Source organism: Leptomonas pyrrhocoris (genome assembly GCF_001293395.1).
Source record: "Leptomonas pyrrhocoris isolate H10 chromosome Unknown, whole genome shotgun sequence".
NCBI classification, from domain to species: Eukaryota; Euglenozoa; class Kinetoplastea; order Trypanosomatida; family Trypanosomatidae; genus Leptomonas; species Leptomonas pyrrhocoris.
In genome coordinates, this window is record NW_015438357.1 from 1582234 (window position 1) to 1600092 (window position 17859).

General features: G+C 52.0%; 5 protein-coding genes across 5 annotated transcripts; all 5 read right to left on the reverse strand.

The window, feature by feature from the left end:
* Window positions 1-415: 415 nt before the first annotated feature.
* Window positions 416-2262, reverse strand: ABB37_00503 (hypothetical protein; the record flags this gene model as incomplete). The annotated part of the gene is made up of 1 exon (XM_015796707.1): window positions 416-2262. Exon 1 carries the CDS (start codon window positions 1622-1624, stop codon window positions 416-418), a length of 1209 nt encoding a protein of 402 aa, XP_015664715.1. The 5' UTR covers window positions 1625-2262.
* Window positions 2263-3450: 1188 nt separating this feature from the next.
* On the reverse strand, window positions 3451-6384 carry ABB37_00504 (hypothetical protein; the record flags this gene model as incomplete). The annotated part of the gene is made up of 1 exon (XM_015796708.1): window positions 3451-6384. The coding sequence occupies exon 1, from the start codon at window positions 5584-5586 to the stop codon at window positions 3451-3453; it is 2136 nt and encodes a 711-aa protein (XP_015664716.1). The 5' UTR covers window positions 5587-6384.
* A 1318-nt stretch (window positions 6385-7702) lies between these two features.
* Window positions 7703-9580, reverse strand: ABB37_00505 (transporter-like protein; the record flags this gene model as incomplete). The annotated part of the gene is made up of 1 exon (XM_015796709.1): window positions 7703-9580. One exon carries the CDS (start codon window positions 9578-9580, stop codon window positions 7703-7705), a length of 1878 nt encoding a protein of 625 aa, XP_015664717.1.
* A 1477-nt stretch (window positions 9581-11057) lies between these two features.
* On the reverse strand, window positions 11058-13755 carry ABB37_00506 (transporter-like protein; the record flags this gene model as incomplete). Its single annotated transcript, XM_015796710.1, has 1 exon — window positions 11058-13755. The coding sequence occupies exon 1, from the start codon at window positions 13098-13100 to the stop codon at window positions 11058-11060; it is 2043 nt and encodes a 680-aa protein (XP_015664718.1). The 5' UTR covers window positions 13101-13755.
* Window positions 13756-14386: 631 nt separating this feature from the next.
* Window positions 14387-17422, reverse strand: ABB37_00507 (hypothetical protein; the record flags this gene model as incomplete). The annotated part of the gene is made up of 1 exon (XM_015796711.1): window positions 14387-17422. Exon 1 carries the CDS (start codon window positions 16448-16450, stop codon window positions 14387-14389), a length of 2064 nt encoding a protein of 687 aa, XP_015664719.1. The 5' UTR covers window positions 16451-17422.
* Window positions 17423-17859: the final 437 nt, after the last annotated feature.

Below are 17859 nucleotides of genomic sequence, written 5' to 3' on the forward strand. Positions count from 1 at the left end.
ACACACACACACACAGCGAGAGAGAGGCGAGACGTCTCACCTGCTTCCAGCGAGCCACAGCAAATCGAATTCGGTGCACACGAACCTGAGAATGGAGAATAAAGTTACCTCTCATTAAACGGCGTCTTTTTTTGCTCCACTTTCCTCCTGCCATGTGCACGGATATGGTCTTTGGTCATCAGCGAAGGCGAGACTGTCGAAAAGCACAAGGGTTGAACGGCGCGATTGTACCGAGAGCTTCTTCGCCACGGAACAGGAGGACTTGGGATCGCACAACAAGCAGTTATAGAGCCCGTCAGACAAACTTACCGACACAAGGCGGCTCTCGTGTCACTCTCTCTCTCTTTCTCCCTTCCAGAAAAACACAGATATGAAGAAAGAAAAAAAAAGAAAGGGAGCTGCTCTGCCTATTTTATCAGTCCTTCTTCTCCACAAACAGCTTGTTCATGTGCGCACATACTGCCTCATAATTGTCAAATGCGCTCAGCAAGCAGTTGTGGAAAGATGGTGGCGTGCCCAGCAGTTCGACGGTCTTCGCCGCGTCCGCGCCGTCCATCTGAAACTGTGGCAGACGTGCAATGGAGCTGACGTCATATTTTATGATCTCATCCTGCTTAGAGTAGAAGATCAACTTGCGGTTGTGCTTGATGCTGTTCCACGCGTCAATCGTGCGCAGGTCCCCCGCAAACAAGGGAAACAGCTTTTTCGTTACCTTCGGCGTCAGGTACGAGAAGGCAACCGCGGCATCTGACATGGCCGAGAAGCTGCGGTCCACGACGAGGGAGGCCTGTGGGTGGCACTGCGCCACCACTTCAGCAGCTGCCGCACCTCCGATACTGTGGCCAAAGAACACCAGGTTCTTCTCATCAATCTTCTCCTTCTCTACGTAGTACTGGGCAACGGAGGCGGTGTCCTCCACCACATCCCCCAGCATCGTGATGAAGCCAGAGCTGTAGCCGATGCCGCGCGGGTTGAAGAGCACCGCGTGCGCCTTCAGCGCGTCGGCGATGACGTGGATGTCGATAATTGTGTTCTCCAGAAATTCCGCGTTGCCGCCGCAGTAGACGACCCACCGAGACGTCTCGTAGGACTGTTTCACCACTAAGGTCTGCAGGCTCAGCTTCTTGTCTGACGACGGCACCGTCTGCACCTCGACGATTTTGTCCTTCTTTGCCAGGTCGCGCGCCGCCATCTTCACGCGCCGGTTGCGGAATTTCTGTTGTTCTATCACTTGCATGATGTTTCCCGGGTAGCAAGCGAGCATGATCAGCCCACCCATCACGCTCCAAAGCTGCAGCAGCGTCACGATGGCCGTCGTCCAGCCACTCATGGGCGGAATAAAATCCTTCGCCCCCCCCGCCATCGCCGTGGCGAGAAAGGGGAAGATGAAGGCGCGTGTGATGAGGTCGCTCTTGAAGCCGATGGTCGTGACGAACACAGTGGCGAAGACGCCTTGCACGGCAAGTGAGCAGCCATACCAGACAAAGGGGCCACGGGCAATGGCCAGATTTATCGCAAACCACCCAAAGGATGGCACCAGCACGCGCATCATGGCGGGAAGATAACGGGCCGCAGAGCTGTTGCCCGCCGCGACCAACAGCGCCACAAAAGGTTCGACGATCATTGGCGGGTGCGCAAATCTGTGTTTTCCTCAGCGTCCCTCAGGTGGTGAAAAATGATACGTGGAGTGAAAGTGAGAAAGGGCGGCTGAAGGTGGAGAAAACGAAGGCGCGGAAGAGAGGACAGTAAAGCGGTACAAGGCGGCGCGGCGAGTCCTGCAATCGACAACGAAGTCCGTTTGCTGATCCTCGCAAAAAAAAAAAAGGCAATTGCAATGAAGTTAGGGGCGACAGAAGACGAAACAAACAGCTGGTATTCTCATGCAGGTGGCAAAGACAGAAGGAGAGGGAAAAAAAAACACCACTAGGCAATCGAGAAGACTGTGCACACCTCAACGACTACGTAGCGACACCACAGTGACCTCTTTGCTACCCAATAGAACGATAATAGCTGCGGTAATGCTCCGAAGTACACGAATATATAAAGAAATATTGAAAACCAACCGGTTAAGAAAAACTCGAGAAGATCAATAATAATTTTAAAAAGAGAAAGCGCAAACTGAGCGGATTTGTTCAACAGCAAAAGAGACAAAGAGACGAACAAGATGACAGCAGTGGGCAAACTGTCTGCAATGTGCCAAGCGGGCAGCACACACACACACACGCAAAGAAAGGATAGAGAAGAGATTGAATATGTTGAATCTTATGTGTACGATTTTAATATTGATTGGAAGTGTTCGTGTGCGAGTGAAACCCACCAGGGAAAACAAAATGGGCGTTGCACGTATCAACACAAACACAAAACATAACAGCAGGAAACACAAAAGCGGTGCGGTCGAAAATGTACGGAAGGGGGGAGGGAGAGGAAGAGCAGTGGAAATACAGTTGGGAAACAGGACACGAGAAGGCGTTGACTGAAACGGCTTCATTGGTCGGGGTTGATTGCTGTTGCCCACGTAGAATACAAAACTCACAGGGACTTCATGAGCTTCACACACACACACTCTCTCTCTCAAACGGGAAAAAAAACGTATGAGGATTCGTTACACAGTTGAGCAGCACGGAGGAGGCGGAGGAACCGTACTGTAAGGAGCCTCTGCCAAAGCGAAGAGAGACGTTGTTTGACGCTGTAGTGTTGTGGTCTAGAACCTCAGTTTCCCCTTCGTGACAAGCTGTGCCGTATTAGGGTGCTGCGCGATCATATGCAACTGAAAAACATGGTGAAACACGTTGAACAGACAAGACGTGTTCCGCTACAATTCAAGGCGAACATCATTCGTTCATCGCGTCTGTCGCTCTTCTTATCTCAAATGGGCATCTGAGCTTTTATTGGGGGGGACTCTTTTTACAGTTACCTCAATGACGCGCTTCTCAGAAGGCAAACACGGAATCATGGACCAGCAGAGAGCAAAAAAGCATGAAACCAACTTCCTTAAATATTTCAGGTTGTACATATCAAGTAATCGTTGCCGTTGATGCAACAACAACAAAAACACCCACGAGGAAAGGGAGAAAAAAAACACAATAACCAACTATTACACAAAACGATAAGAAGATAAGAGGACAACGAAACGCGTTGTTGAGACGTAATTGCTTCCCTTCGCTCGCAAAAGGCACCTCAAGGCTTAAACCCACACGTCGTTTCATACATTGTCCACAATTTTCAAGACTAATGATTAAAAAAAAAAGAGACTACTGTTCAGTATACTTGTCGACGGCTTCTGCCCCCCTCCCCCCCCCCTCCCGCGCATACTTTCGCATCTGCTTAAGTACTCGTTGATCCTTCTCGCATCCAACCTCTACACGTTGTACGGCAAAGCGTTTCCGACTGCGGCACATCTGTGCGTCACGGTTGTGTCGAGCCCCCTGTCCCCTCCGCGACCCGCCAAGCTCATTGCGATGGTAAAGTCTCGGCGTCGCCGCGGGAGGTGTGACACATCTTCGCGTAACAGCTCAATGCCATGTCCCTCACTTTCAACATCCAGGCCGGCCTTTCATGATTCAACTCCAGATTTGCATCCGCATCCGTGCGCAGCCACACGGAGTAGATGTAGCCAATCGTGAAGACGATGCCGGAGAGCAGGAAAACAAACGAGTGATCAAAAGGGAAAGGGTGACTTGACGTGATGGACCAGGCAAAAAGCGGCGTCACCACAAACGGCACAAGAGTGCGCGTTAACGCACCGCACGCCTGGTTGATACCCATGATCGACCCGACGTGCCCGACCGGAGCCGAGCGCGCCGTCAGCATGGCTACCAGACCGTAAGCCCACGATGCGAAGAACTGCCGCACGCCGGTGCACAGCACGATGGTGATAAAGAGGAAGTTACCGAGATTGAAGTACGAAAGAAAGGGCAGAATGCAGATGAAGATGCCACAGCACGCAAGGGAGATACGGTACAGCGACAACTTGTTGACGTAGCGCTTGCATGCGCCGTGGAAGAGCAGGTTGGATGCCACAACTGGGACGCTGTTGGTGAGAATAAGGTAGCCAACCTTATCAGCCTTAAAGCCCAGGCCACCCACCGACGCAGGGGCAATGGCCCACAAAGGAACGATCTCCTGCACCGCCATATCCGCTGCACTGAGCAGCATGTAAAAGATGAGCATGGTGCGCGCCACGGGCGTCTGAAATGCCTGCTTGTAGCCGAAACGCTTCAGCACTACCGGCGCGCCGTCGTTCTGCTCCGCCACGGCAACGGCGGGTTCGCCCTTCGCATCCGAGCTATCTGTATCGACAACGATGAGACCGTCTTCGTTGTCCGTGCAGTTTTCTTTCTCCTCCTCGTTCTGCGCTCTGTTTTCCCGCTTAGTACTGGCAGCGATGGGGGAGGGGCTGCGCTTCCGTGCCATCGGCTGGATACTGGCGTCATCGGGGGCCCCCTCACCCCTCGCGTCCAACGTCTGATTCAACCGTGTCCCCTCCAGCGGCTTCGGTGGGGTGATCTGCCCGTCATGCGGTGTCACCGCAGCTGTGTGCGGCGCGGCCATCGTGAGCGTTTCCGCCGCGACGAGTTGGTCGAAGCGACGGTCCTCGCGGAGAACAGGGGAGGCGATGAACAGCGAGGCCACCGCACGCGTCATCGAGGCGTTCGCGACAAGCCCCTCCGCGGTGCATATGGACATGCCCATCACATCTTCGCTCTCCTCGTCAGTGTTGGTGTGTGCGCCGCTCTCAGCGTCGCTACCGCCGAGGGCGGCGGTGGCGCGGTCAGCCGCCGCTTGTGCTTTGTCAGAAGGGTGGACAAACATTTCCGGCTCGCGCCAGAAACAGGGGTACACGAACTTGAGTACTTTCGGCAACGGCTTCGCATGTGGGTTGGACTCCATCACGAAGAAAGTGCAGATAGTCATGCCAATATTCGTGTAGACGAAAATCACCAGGCTCGGCAGAAAGGCTGGGTGACGACTGAAGAAGCCGTCTTTATCGAAGTGCGCCCAGCACAACGCTGACGAGTTCGCCGGGTCGTAGAGAAGACCACCGAGGGTGGGGCCGATCAGTACACCGATGCCGTAGCAGAGACTGACGAAGGCGAATCCTTTTGCCTGGTGTGTCGTGTCTGTGATGTCTGCCATCATCGTCTTCGCCACGAGCACGTTGCCGTTGAACAGGCCGTGGAAGAAGCGAAAGACGGCACACATCCACACATTGGTGCTGAGACCAAAGCCCAGCATCATCAGCCCGCTCGTGAAGAGGCCGCTGATGATGGGGAAGCGCCGACCGTACTTGTCGCTGATGCGGCCCCACGTCTTCGCGCTCACCATCTGTCCTAACATGAAAACACCAATGAGAATGCCAGATTCGTACCCGGCTTTCTCGACGGCGATGTTACTCAGGTGAGAAACCAAGAGACCGACAAAGGGCAGAAGCATCGTCCCACAAATACTCTCGTTGAGGAGGACAAACGTCATGGGCAGCATTTGGTTCATCGGCAGCGGTGTCGCGTGCGGGTGCCTCGCTGGAGGCTCGGCCGTTGAATCCTCCACCTGCCTGGGCTCATCGCTCTCACGTTCCACAGGACTCATGATTTTCTTTTGACTTTTTTTTTGAGAAGTTATGGCAAATCCACCTCCGACGATAAGTAAAGAAAGCGAGCTTTTTTGTGACTTCGTTAGCACGTAAAAGTGGCAGCAACGCTTTCTGCAGAAGCAAAAGAACAAAGAGGGTATTGTTTTCCCTTTTAAGCAAGAAGAGGGTGATAATTCACTGCGAGACAACAATGTCACCCTGAAAAAACACAAACGAAAAAACAAGACACAAATTCAATACGAAATAATAATAAAAAGAAAAACGTTGTCCCTTACGCTAGGGAGAAGAAAAGAAGCAGCAAGGGTAACAAACACAGCTATGGCTCTGATTGGTGTAGACGCGTAAGCCCAGGAGTGAAATAAAAATATAAGACAACAACGAGAACAGAAACTTAAATACAAAATCACGTTAGCTGATCTTCTCTACAAGTGTTTGTCTCGAGTTGTGGGAGTATATATATATATATATATACAAATATATATCAATATAAATATTGAAAAAAAAAACGTTTACCAGAGTCGGATTGTTGACCAACACGGAGCGTGGTACAACAAGAACAACGATTTATATACTGTTTTTTAATGAATTTAGCAAACCAGAAGATTCGAGACAAAGGAAGAAGCAAACGTTTACAAATATTACGTCGGTGTACGAACTTAATGTTGAGAAGAAAAAAAATAGGTGGACGGAGTCAAAATCACACAGCTTCCAGGAAGTTGGTGGGAATGAGAAGAGGCTAAAAACCGGACGGAGCGTCTTCTACTCATCGAGGTGTTCTTTTCCCCCTTGAGTACTTTTTTTTTTTTGCAAACGCGAATGGTGGGAAATGGTGAGATTGCACCGTGTCCAATGGCGGTGAAGCAACGAAGCAGGTAGAGGGAGGAAACAAAGAAAAGAAAGAGAAAGTGATAGTGCATAGATGCGACGTGCGGTGGTAATCCACATGCAGGAAAGGTGATGGACGACGGATAGTACCATCAACGAATACACGAAGAAGCATACCGCAAGAACAGCAACACAAAAGAATCCAAACATGAGGAGTTAGAGGTAATAAAGCTGATTGGTGTAGGACGCATTCAGCAAACGCACCAAAAAGTAACCATTTGAGAGCATTTCGCTGTCAAATAATCCAGATGCAAGACGTCTTCGAAGGATGGAGCTTCTGCCCGTGACATCCAGTTTTTGGTCCTTTTGTATGACGACATCCGCAAGGGAAAGCAAAAGGTCATCATAATTACCAATAATAGCGAGTTTCTTGAAAATTAAAATAACCTCAAAAAAGACGAAAATAAAACAGCGTTTCAGCGAAGAAACAAAACTGAATTCGAGATTTAATCTGGATGAAATTAGTTTCAAAAAAGGTTGTTTTGTCAAATTAGAGGGAGAGGGGCGGACTCTTCCACGTTCCTCACGGTGCTTATTTCCTTTGAAGCCCCCATCTGCTGAAGGCACAGAAGTACTCCACGTGTGTCTGAACGTTTCGTCGCAACACAAGAACGTACCTCTCGTTGTGTTGATAGACAATTAAAAAAAAAAGAGAGAGATTAGCAATCCTGAAAGAAAAAGAAAAAGATAGTAAAATAAACAGCTAACTGTATCGAATAACAAACACGTTTATGAAGGTTGTTTTTTTTTTATAGAAAGGTCACGTTGTCTCCGGACACGAGTGAATTAACACTACTGACGCACGCTATTGAACTTGTCATAAACCCTTTTACTGGGATCTCCGTGGACTCGTCTCCAAATCATGAAAAGAAAAAAATAATAATAGTCAGTAAAAGAGAGAAAGAGGAAGAAAGGAGTAAAGCGAACCGCTGCCGAGACGAAGCAGCTTCTGCACTCACTCTTGCTTGAATACGCTCAAGTTGGATGCTTTATCACGATGAGACATGAAGCAAAAACCACCCTTAACGACACAAACTGTTGTTAAAGCAAGGGAATGGAACAACGAAGGGGAGCCACGAGATCAGCTCCAAGACCCCATGAAGGAGAGGAGCAGGACATAGTAGCGTTCAGAGCCCTTTGTTGTTCCTGTCGGGTTAAATGGGTTCGCAGTAGCAAGCACGGATCCTTGCCACAATACGGTGCACCTCCTCACGTAGCAAATCGGCGTTACTGAACCATCTGCAGGTTGCCATCCATGTCCGTGCGAATGCTGTAGGAGCGCCACCAGCCAACGTAGAATACGGCCGCAGAAAGCAAGAAGATAAAAGCGTGATCGAAAGGGAAGATGTGATCACCCGAGATAGACCAGGCGAAGAGCGGCGCAGCGATAAACGGCGTCAATCCGCGCACAGAGGCGTTGCACGACTGGTTGATGCCCATGATCGAGCCCACGTGACCGGGAGGGGCCGCGCGCGCCGTCAACATCGTGTTGAGGCTGTAACACCACGACACAAACATCTGTCGAACGGCCGTGCACAGGAACACGAGAACGTACACCAGCACGGTCGAGTCAACGTACGAGTTGAACGGTAGCAGCAGCACGGCAGTGCCAGCGATGAGCATGCCAAGACGAAAGAGGCCCATCTTGTTGTGGTACTTGCGCTCAAAGATACGGAAGAAGATGTTCGCTACAAAGTAAGGGGCGCTGTTCAGCAGAAGAATGTAGCTCACTTGGCTGATGGTCATGCCAAGGCCACCCGCCGCCGCCGTGGCAACGGCCCAGAGCGGGAAGCACTCACGCGCGGCCATATCCGTAGCACACAGCATCATGTACTGAATGAGCATAAACCGCGTGTAAGGAGATGAGAAAGCTTCTCGGTAGCCAAAATGTGTGACTTTTGGCTCTTCTAGTGATGGCACGGGAACGTCATCGCTACGGTCGGTGTCAGTCCTCTCAACCGTGGAGCCCGCAGGTCCCCCTTTCTCCCCTGCATGCTCTTCCGTATGTTGCAGCTTCTCAACTTCCGCAGTTGATTGCTCGTCGCGGTCCGCGCCCGCAACGGCGAGGGTTTCCTGCTCCTCCTTTTCCCACTGACGGTCGTCTTCTTTCTCTACGGGAGAGAAAGGTACGGCGACAACTCCGCTGCTAGTGGCAGAAATGGTCATCGAGTCGCTGCTGTCGTGCAGATCTTCGTGCTTGCGCGCGTCACTTTGGTAACTGGACGCGGTGCCGGTTTTCTTTGTCGGCTCAACGGTGGTGACCGATGCGCTGGCCCCCCTTTCATCTGTCTCTTCCTCCTCACTCTCGTCCTCGTACTGGATGGGGGGTAACACAAAAGGCTCCGACTTGTACCACAGGCACGGGTACACCAGCCGAATAAAGCCAGGAAGAGGCTGCGCGTGCTGGTTGGACTCCTTCACAAGAAACGTGCACACAAGCATGCCGATGTTCGTGTAGATGAAGACCACTAAACTGGTAAGAAACGCAGGATGTGTGCCGAAGAAACCCTTTTCGTCAACCTTGGCCCATGCAAGCCCTTTCGAGTGGGCGGGATCGTAGAGAAGACCACCAAGGGTAGGTCCTATAAGAAATCCAAAAGCACTACACAGACTCATGAAGGAGAAGCCGCCGGCTTGGTTCGTCTTGTCCGTGATGTCCGCCATCATCGTCTTCGCCACGAGCACGTTGCCGTTGAACAGGCCGTGGAAGAAGCGAAAGACGACAAGGAGCCAGACATTGGTACTGAGACCAAAGCCAAGCATCATCAGCCCGCTCGTGAAGAGGCCGCTGATGATGGGGAAGCGCCGACCGTACTTGTCGCTGATGCGGCCCCACGCCTTCGCGCTCACAACCTGCCCGAGCATGAACATGCCGACAATCATACCTGAGAAGTAACCGGCCTCGTTCACGGGCACCCCGCGTAGAAAGGCGACAAATGGTCCCACGAAAGGCATCAGCATCGTAGAGCAAATGCTCTCGTTCACCATCACAAACGTCATGGGAATCATCTGCGACAGCGGCAGCGGCGTCACCTTCGCCTTGCGCACACGTGGTGGGTTGGCCGCCGTTTCTCCTGCCAATCCAGCATCTTTGTTCGGCGGCATGACCGTGTTGACCAACCACGAGTTCCCCTTTTTGATGTGTCTGTGTGTCTGTGTGTGTGTTGCTGTATAGGTGACGCGTGACCGGGTAGGAGACACGTCTGGTGCTCCCTTTCGCTTCGCAGTACTAAAACGTTCAAATGCGTGTGTGTGTTCCGTCTACAAACACAAGAACAAAAAAGAGACAAATAATGGTACCGCTTTCAGAGCCGTTTCGTCAAATATTGATTTTCTGTGCTTCGAAGAGAAATGGTTTCAAAGACATGAATGCGAATCGTTCCCGTATGAGGCTTGACAAGTGGCGAGACGAGTACAATTTATCCAGTAGAGACAAATACACGCAATTTCTTTTTTCTCTCACGACTGCTTCAGCGTTGACAGAGAAGAAAATGCGGACACTGCAAAAAAGAGAGAAGGTGCTCCAGAACCGTCGCACAGCGTGTGGTAACACAGAAGAGCGGAGACAGGCAGAGCGAGAGAGACAGAGTCTTGTTAACGGACAGCAAATCACATGAGAAAGAACAGCAAGCAGATTTAAGAAACAACGAAACAATTGCCTTTTAAGTTGAAAGAAAGTGGAAGAAACAAGTTCACTAGGCCCCCACCCAACGTTGCTCTCGGAGCCATGCAATTTGATCGACAACGGCTTCTGTCGGGACAACATTAGGGGGCTTGATGGCCGCACGAATTAAAAGAGAACTAAAAGAAAACAACAACAGCGTAGCTCAATCTAGGTGCGTGTTTAACGACAGGAAGAAAAGAGAAGGTTCAAAAAACAAATATGTATATACAGAGGCCTCAGTGACGGTCCGTGCTCCCTTTCCACAACATTAAAGGAAGCAAATAGAACGATCCGCACAAGAGAGCGCACGAATTGCAGTCACCAAACTCTTCGATTTTCTTTGACTGTTTTATCGTACGTGATGCACCGCAGGCGATTGGCTGCGAAGTGTGTGTGTGAACGGTGTGACGTAGGTAGAGAAAGCCTTTGTGTACGCGGCACAGCGGCGTCTGTGAAGCATTAATGGTGTTAAGTGAAAGCGATGCCAAGAGACAGAGATAGAAAAAGGATGAAAAGAAATGTGGGAGAAGATGTTGATTTGACAGCGAAAGGTGAGGTCGCCGCGAGGGTGTATGACGCTTCGGCATGTTTTCCTGTCTTGTGCGCTCTGTACCAAGGAAAGACAATATACATACTTGTCCCTGGTGACGAATTTGTACAAATACGAGCGATGTACTTTTCTTGTTCTCTACAGCACTTTACAGACCGTTGACAGATACCACGCCCTTTCACGCTTACGAAGGCCGAGGTCGGACTTAGATTAAAACACGGAAAGGAAAAAAAAAAGAGGTTCAACACTTCTTTTGAAAAAAGGCCAGTTCGTTAGATCATTTCCGCCCAAGAACTTGCGGTACACGAGACTGTGGAGCTTTCTTACGGCAGGCAATACACGCTGCTTAGCGAGCCCCAGCAGCGTCGCTACTCTACCATTTGCAAGTTGCCATCCATGTCAGTGCGAATACTGTAGGAGCGCCACCAGCACCAGTAGAACATCAGTGACGAGATGAAAAACACGAGTGCGTGGTTGAACGGATAAGCGTGATCGCCTGAAATGGACCAGGCAAACACCGGGGCTGCCGCAAACGGTACGATACCGCGCACCAAGGAACCGCAAGACTGGTTGATGCCCATGATCGAGCCCACGTGACCGGGAGGGGCAGAACGAGCCGTCAACATTGTGTTGAGGCTGTAGCACCAAGAGCAGAACATCTGTCGCCCGGCCGTGCAGAGGAACACGAGAAGGTACACCCAGAAGGAAGAGCCCAAGGACGAGTTGAACGGCAGCAGTATCACCACCGTGCCGGCGCCGACGACGCCCACACGGAAGAGTCCCATTTTGTCTGTAAAGTAGCGCTCCACAATACGGAAGAGCAGGTTCGCCATCAGGCACGGTGCGCTGTTCGCCAGAAGGATGTAGCTCACCTGGCCGGAGGTCAGGCCCAGCCCTCCGACAGAAGTGGTCGCCACTGCCCATAGCGGGAAGCAATCACGTGCGATCATGTCCGTCGCGGAAAGAACCATGTATTGCGAAAGCATAAAACGCGTGTAGGTGCAGGCGAACGCCTCACGGTAGCCAAACTTCGTCACCACTGCTTCACTGGTCACCGTCGAATGACTACTGCCGTTGCCGGCATTATCGTCGGTATCTGGGCGGATTGCAAGGGAGCTTGCCGCCTCGCCATTCGCGCCGCGAGCGCCACTCCACACCTCCACCGCCACCACTGTCTCATCAGCGCCGTCTTCGGCGTCGTCCCTTGCGCGCACCGGTTTCTCTGCCGCAGAGGTGGGGCTCAGCTCGTGGCACGGTGCCCCTTTCTGCTGTCCCGCGATTGACGCAGTCGCAGCATTGGCCGTAGAGGGCTTTTCTGCTACAACAGACATTTCCTGTGCCACGTCGAAGCCACCGCGGAGCGGACCGTCCTTCTCTACGGGGGAGTACACCGGCGACATGCATGTCACGTCACTCGCCGTCAAAACCACTGCTTCCCGTGGGAGGGAGAGGGCCGTGTCAGAGTCGCGTCCCTCACGGCTACCCTTGTAACCGCCCCTATCTGCGCTGCCCTGACTCGCGATATCCGTATGATCTGACAAACGATTTTCTGAGTTACTCCCGTCTGTCGCCGCGCTCACATCGGCCTCCTCCTCACTCTCGTCCTCGTACTGAATGGGGGGTAACACAAAAGGCTCCGACTTGTACCACAGGCACGGGTACACCAGCCGAATAAAGCCAGGAAGAGGCTGCGCGTGCGGGTTGGACTCCTTCACAAGAAACGTGCACACAAGCATGCCGATGTTCGTGTAGATGAAGACCACTAAACTGGTAAGAAACGCAGGATGTGTGCCGAAGAAACCCTTTTCGTCAACCTTGGCCCATGCAAGCCCTTTCGAGTGGGCGGGATCGTAGAGAAGACCACCAAGGGTAGGTCCTATAAGAAATCCAAAAGCACTACACAGACTCATGAAGGAGAAGCCGCCGGCTTGGTTCGTCTTGTCCGTGATGTCTGCCATCATCGTCTTCGCCACGAGCACGTTGCCGTTGAACAGACCCTGAAAAAAACGGAATACGGCACACACCCACACATTGGTGCTGAGACCAAAGCCCAGCATCATCAGCCCGCTCGTGAAGAGGCCGCTGATGATGGGGAAGCGCCGACCGTACTTGTCGCTGATGCGGCCCCACGTCTTCGCGCTCACAACCTGTCCTAACATGAAAACACCAATGAGAACACCTGAGTAGTAACCGGCCTCGTTCACAGGGACACCTTGAAGGAAAGCTACAAATGGTCCCACGAAAGGCATCAGCATCGTCCCACAAATGCTCTCGTTCATGATAACGATCGTCATGGGAATCATCTGCGACAGCGGCAGCGGCGTCTCCTTCGCCTTGCGCATCCGCGACGGCGGCGCCTGTGGCTCTTCGGAGGAGGGTGCCCTCTGATAGGCTTTCCTGTGGGTCGACATTTCTGTCCCTCTTATTAACGCTGCTCGCGATATATTGTTTTTGGTGTGTAGGTGGACGAGTCACCCAGCTAGGCAAACGGTTGCCCGATCGATTTACAGTACAGTTGGCTAATGCGCAATAACAAGACAACAAGAGCACTTACGGTGCACCACGCAGCGCAGCGCTATGAAGGCAAGCGATGAAAGCGGCAAGCACCCCACCTAACGAAACGATGAACAAACAAACCAGTGTAGAAAAACAAAAACAAAATAGCTGGTCGTGTGGACTCGAGCCACAGCAGGAAAGACGAAAACAAAGAAAAAGTACAGAAGCCTAAAAAAGAAACCGTCAGACACACACAGAGAAAGCGACCGACTCCCGCTGTTATTCTCAAAAAAGGGAGAAAAAATCTTAAATCAACTAGACCAAAAGGGGAGTTATGAACTAACAATAATGAAGGAAGAACTTAACAACACAGGAGGGCTTCGAATACAACCTTGAAAAAGGGTACCCCAGGACCAATCCAACAGAAGAGGAAATCGATGGGCGTACTGAGTTGCATGCGCTTTCGCCTCTCACAAATTGATAAATAATGAAGGAAGGGGAGAGGGAAGGGAGAAGGAGGGTGCAGCCACAACGAACGGCGCGGTGGTGCTTACGTGGGCTCACCACTGCTGTTCTCAGTACCCAGTAAGGATTGATTGATGGTGGTAGCGGGGCGTAGAGATAGACGCGTAACGTGTAGTGCGCACGGATTCGACGAGGGAGGAAGCCCGGAAAAAAAAAAGAAAGAGGCGAAGGAAGAGAGCAGCGAAGAAAGGGAGGGGAAACAAATGGGTTGAAGAACACGATGACGCAGTTGGCTCCGGTGGGGGGACAAGTGAACCGAGGCAAGGGCGAACCCGGTGGGCTTTTGATGACGTTTCACCACCCAGCGAAAAATCGGATCCCGCAATCGATACACCTTCAGGCACGAAGTCGCAGCAGAAAAGATAACCCCAATGCAGCACGCATTAACGACACGATGTCGTTTGAGCGACCCCAAGCAAAGCTCGAGGGGGAAAAAATGTGGATCTGTAAAGAATATCGTGGCAGCAAATACACAGCGCTGTATGGTAACGATGCGCCCGAACAGCAATGATAATAATTAAAAAAATGTACGAACTATTGACGAGTCCCTCTTGCTCGTTTGCCCTCTTTCGCTCTCTTGCAGAATGACACTCAACACGCTAAGCTGAACGCCAACCCTTTCAACTTGCGTGTGCAGAAGGTGGATAAATAAAAAGTAGTGACCTTGGCAGGCAATTCACCCCGTCACACGGACCGGCAGGAGAGACGACGCGACGAAGCTGATCAGCAGGGGCGCGCAGGTGACCCAAAATACGAAGTGGAAATTGAAGGGAAAGGGATGCGTTGCGCCGTTCAATGACCACGCGAAAATGGGTGGGATAAACAGCATCGTGAGCATGCGTGAGAACGATCCAATTGACTGGGCGATGCCGTTGATGGACCCGGCACAGTCGTCCGGTGCACAGCGGACCACGTACATGTACAGGAGGCTATAGCTCCACGACAAACCAATCTCGCGCACCGAGGTGATCACGGACGCACTGTAGAAGATCGTTTTCTCGTCGGTGAAGTACGCGCAGCACGGAGTGAGGATCGACGTGACGCACCACAGCATCACAGAGAGGTCCCACAGCGGACGAGTAGCGCCGCCCATACCTTTCAGGATTCGGCTAAACACCACATTGACGGCCACGTAGACGAGGGAGGAGATACACAGGAGGGTGCCGATGTCCTCCGACGCAAAGCCCAAGCCGCCCTTCTCACGCTCCGAAATCGCCCACAGAGGAATAACTTCCAGCAGAGCGCTTTCCGTAGATGCAATACACATGTACATCACCATCACGTTGCGGGAGCTGGGCATGAGGAACGCTTCGCGGTAGCCGAACGTGATCGGGACCGACCGCCGACACGTCGGCTCATCGCCGGAGTCGATGTCTTTGTTGTGTAGTAGCTGCGGCGGACTTCGCACCGATAACTTCGAGTGGTCAACGCTCTTGGCGGCGGGGCTGTCCTCCACGTTCGCTGCGTTGCGTAACACCACCGCCGCTCGTCTGTCGCCAATCTGCGACGGCGTGTCCTGTTGCTGCTGCTGCTGCTGCTGATAGAACTGCTGTCGCGGTAGCTGTCCTTCTTCGTTTATGCGCCGATGCGACGCTGAAGTGAAGCTCGCGGTGGGCGATCGCGTGGCAAACTGCGGCGTGCACCGTCCCGCCACGACGTGGGTCCAGGCTTCCTTCTTCGCACCCATTCCAGACACCGCTGCACGACGGTCGTACTCCTTTGCCAGCATCGCGGAGGCGATCACGTTGTTGAGACTCTCGGACGACGGCAAGGCATTGGTGGTCGAGAAGAGGCGTTTCGTGAACTGGCGGCCGCCGTCACTGGGGCCCGACCGCGACCTCCAGCCATCACCCCGGCCCAACGCATCGTCGCCGTCGTCGTACGCCGAGTCGTCGTCGTCATCGCTTCCACCGTCGCTGTCTCCGTTTTCCTCCGCGACGGCAATTATCTCATCGGAAGCCGCGGTAACAGTTCTGCAGCTCTCCATCGCATTGCCTGGTAGCTTGACCTTTGATGTCCCTCGAACCGACAGCGACGAGGAAGGGGTGAAGAGCGACAGGAAGGGGTCTACTGGATGGCGGCTTGTCTCCGGTAACAGCCACGAGATGACGAAGAGTGTCATCACGGAAAAGACGCTGATCACGAGACACGGAAGCAAGGCTGGGTGGTCGAAAAACAAGCTTTCGTTATTCTCGTCCACGCCGGGGAAGAGCCACGGCCCCAGCACGGCGTGATGCACAGGGTCGTACAAGTAGCCGCCAATGGCCGGCCCAAGAATGGAACCGACCCCCCAGAAAATGCTAATGGCTGCGAAACCCATCCCCTCCGTCTCCTTGTCGGTGATGTCCGCAATCACTGTCTTGGCGACGAGTACGTTTCCGTTGGCGCAGCCGTGAATGAAGCGTGTGATCACGCAGAACGTCAATGTCGGGCTCATGCCAAAGAAGATGGACACGACGGCGTTCGCCAGCAGACCCACCTGGATCATCGGTTTGCGGCCCACGCGGTCGCTGGCGGTGCCCCACATCTTGCCGGTGAGCACCTGTCCCAGTTGGAAGACGGAGATCAGCAAGCCTGACATGTAGCCCGCCTCGCTCGGCGGGATGTGCTGCAGCCGGGACACAAATAGACCCACAAACGGCATCATCAACGTCGCAGATAGCGACTCGGACACCAACACAGCTGATAGGACAACCATGTTGGCGTAGAAGGAACCTTTACCGGCTCTGGATTTGCCCATCTTTCTTTGCGCCACACTGTAATTCCTTTTCTCCGTTACACAAACACAAACCAACACATCATAGGTTTTTTTCCTTAGGAGGGAAGGAGGAGGGCCAACCTCACAGCCCCGAAAACGAATTACCTTGAATGAATCGAGCAATGTTGCAGCGTTTCAAACAAGAGAAAATAATAATAGTTAAAAAAAAGTTTGCTTCGGTAAACCTCGGAACGGGTAAAGAGAGAACAATACAGTTTGGCGTTCAAAGCGGAGAAAGTAAGAAGGGAATAGATTGAAAAAATAAATATGAGGGGAAGGGAACAGAGAGGTGAGGATACAAATTGTCTCCTCAACTGGAATCCATGCTTCTAAAGGAAGCCAAAATAAAAAAGCAAACACGTCGGCAGTGACCGAAAACACAAGGGAGAAAAGGTAGAAAACGAAAGTAACGTATAGCAGACGACACGCTTTTAACGCGCTGCCGACACGCGGAGAAAGATATACGGCGCGGCGGGAGGAACACTTCGACTATTTCGAGATGATGGTGATGAGAGAAGGATATTCATAAATCAAGCAGTCTCTTCGCAGTACCGCTCCGCAACTGCTTCTTAATGAGATACGGCGGTCCCGTGCTGGTGTTCGGCTCCCGATAGATACGCTACAGAGACCTACACACTACTCGGTGAGGAAGACGCACAAACACCAAGGAAAATGGAAACGAAAAGAAAATCAAGAATTTCAAATGAGGAAAGTCACCACGCAAAGCAACACTGCGGAAATAATGTGATGCGTGACGAAGGTGCTGTGCGACCGTCGACTATCGGCTGCCGAGGCGTGCTGCGTCGGCGCCGCAGGAAAAAAAAACTGAAAACCTTTCTCCCTTGAAAGGACGTACTGCGAACTCCCCTGCGGTTTTTTTTTGTGGTTCTACGACAGCGAACGCACTTGGGGGAATGAAAACCCAAAAATTTATATCCAGGAATAAGACAAGACTTTCACGACGGAAGGTGTAGGTAAAGGAAGAAGGGGATGAGAAGAAACGACGAGGAAGCAGATGCAAAGCGGCGATGCGATCCAGGGGAAGAAGAAGAAAAAAGAATGATACAAACCAATCGCACTGTAAAGTTCGGCTGAAGTGCTTTCTTTGTCGCGGCAATATGCTAAAGGTAGCATCGCTTTGTCGACGAGGTGAATCGTTGACTACCAATACGTGGTTGGTACGTGTTGCCACTGTTGTTGCTCGTTTCAATACTGGCAAAGCGCAAAGGGATTCCGTGCACTTTATATACATATATTCATTTATGTGTGTCTAGCAGAAACATTCGCCTTCTTGGGTTCGAAGAGAAGAAACAATTTCGAAAAAACAGAGACACTTAACAACAACGAAACCACAACGATCATGGCGCCTATCTGTGCGGTCGCAGCGCCGT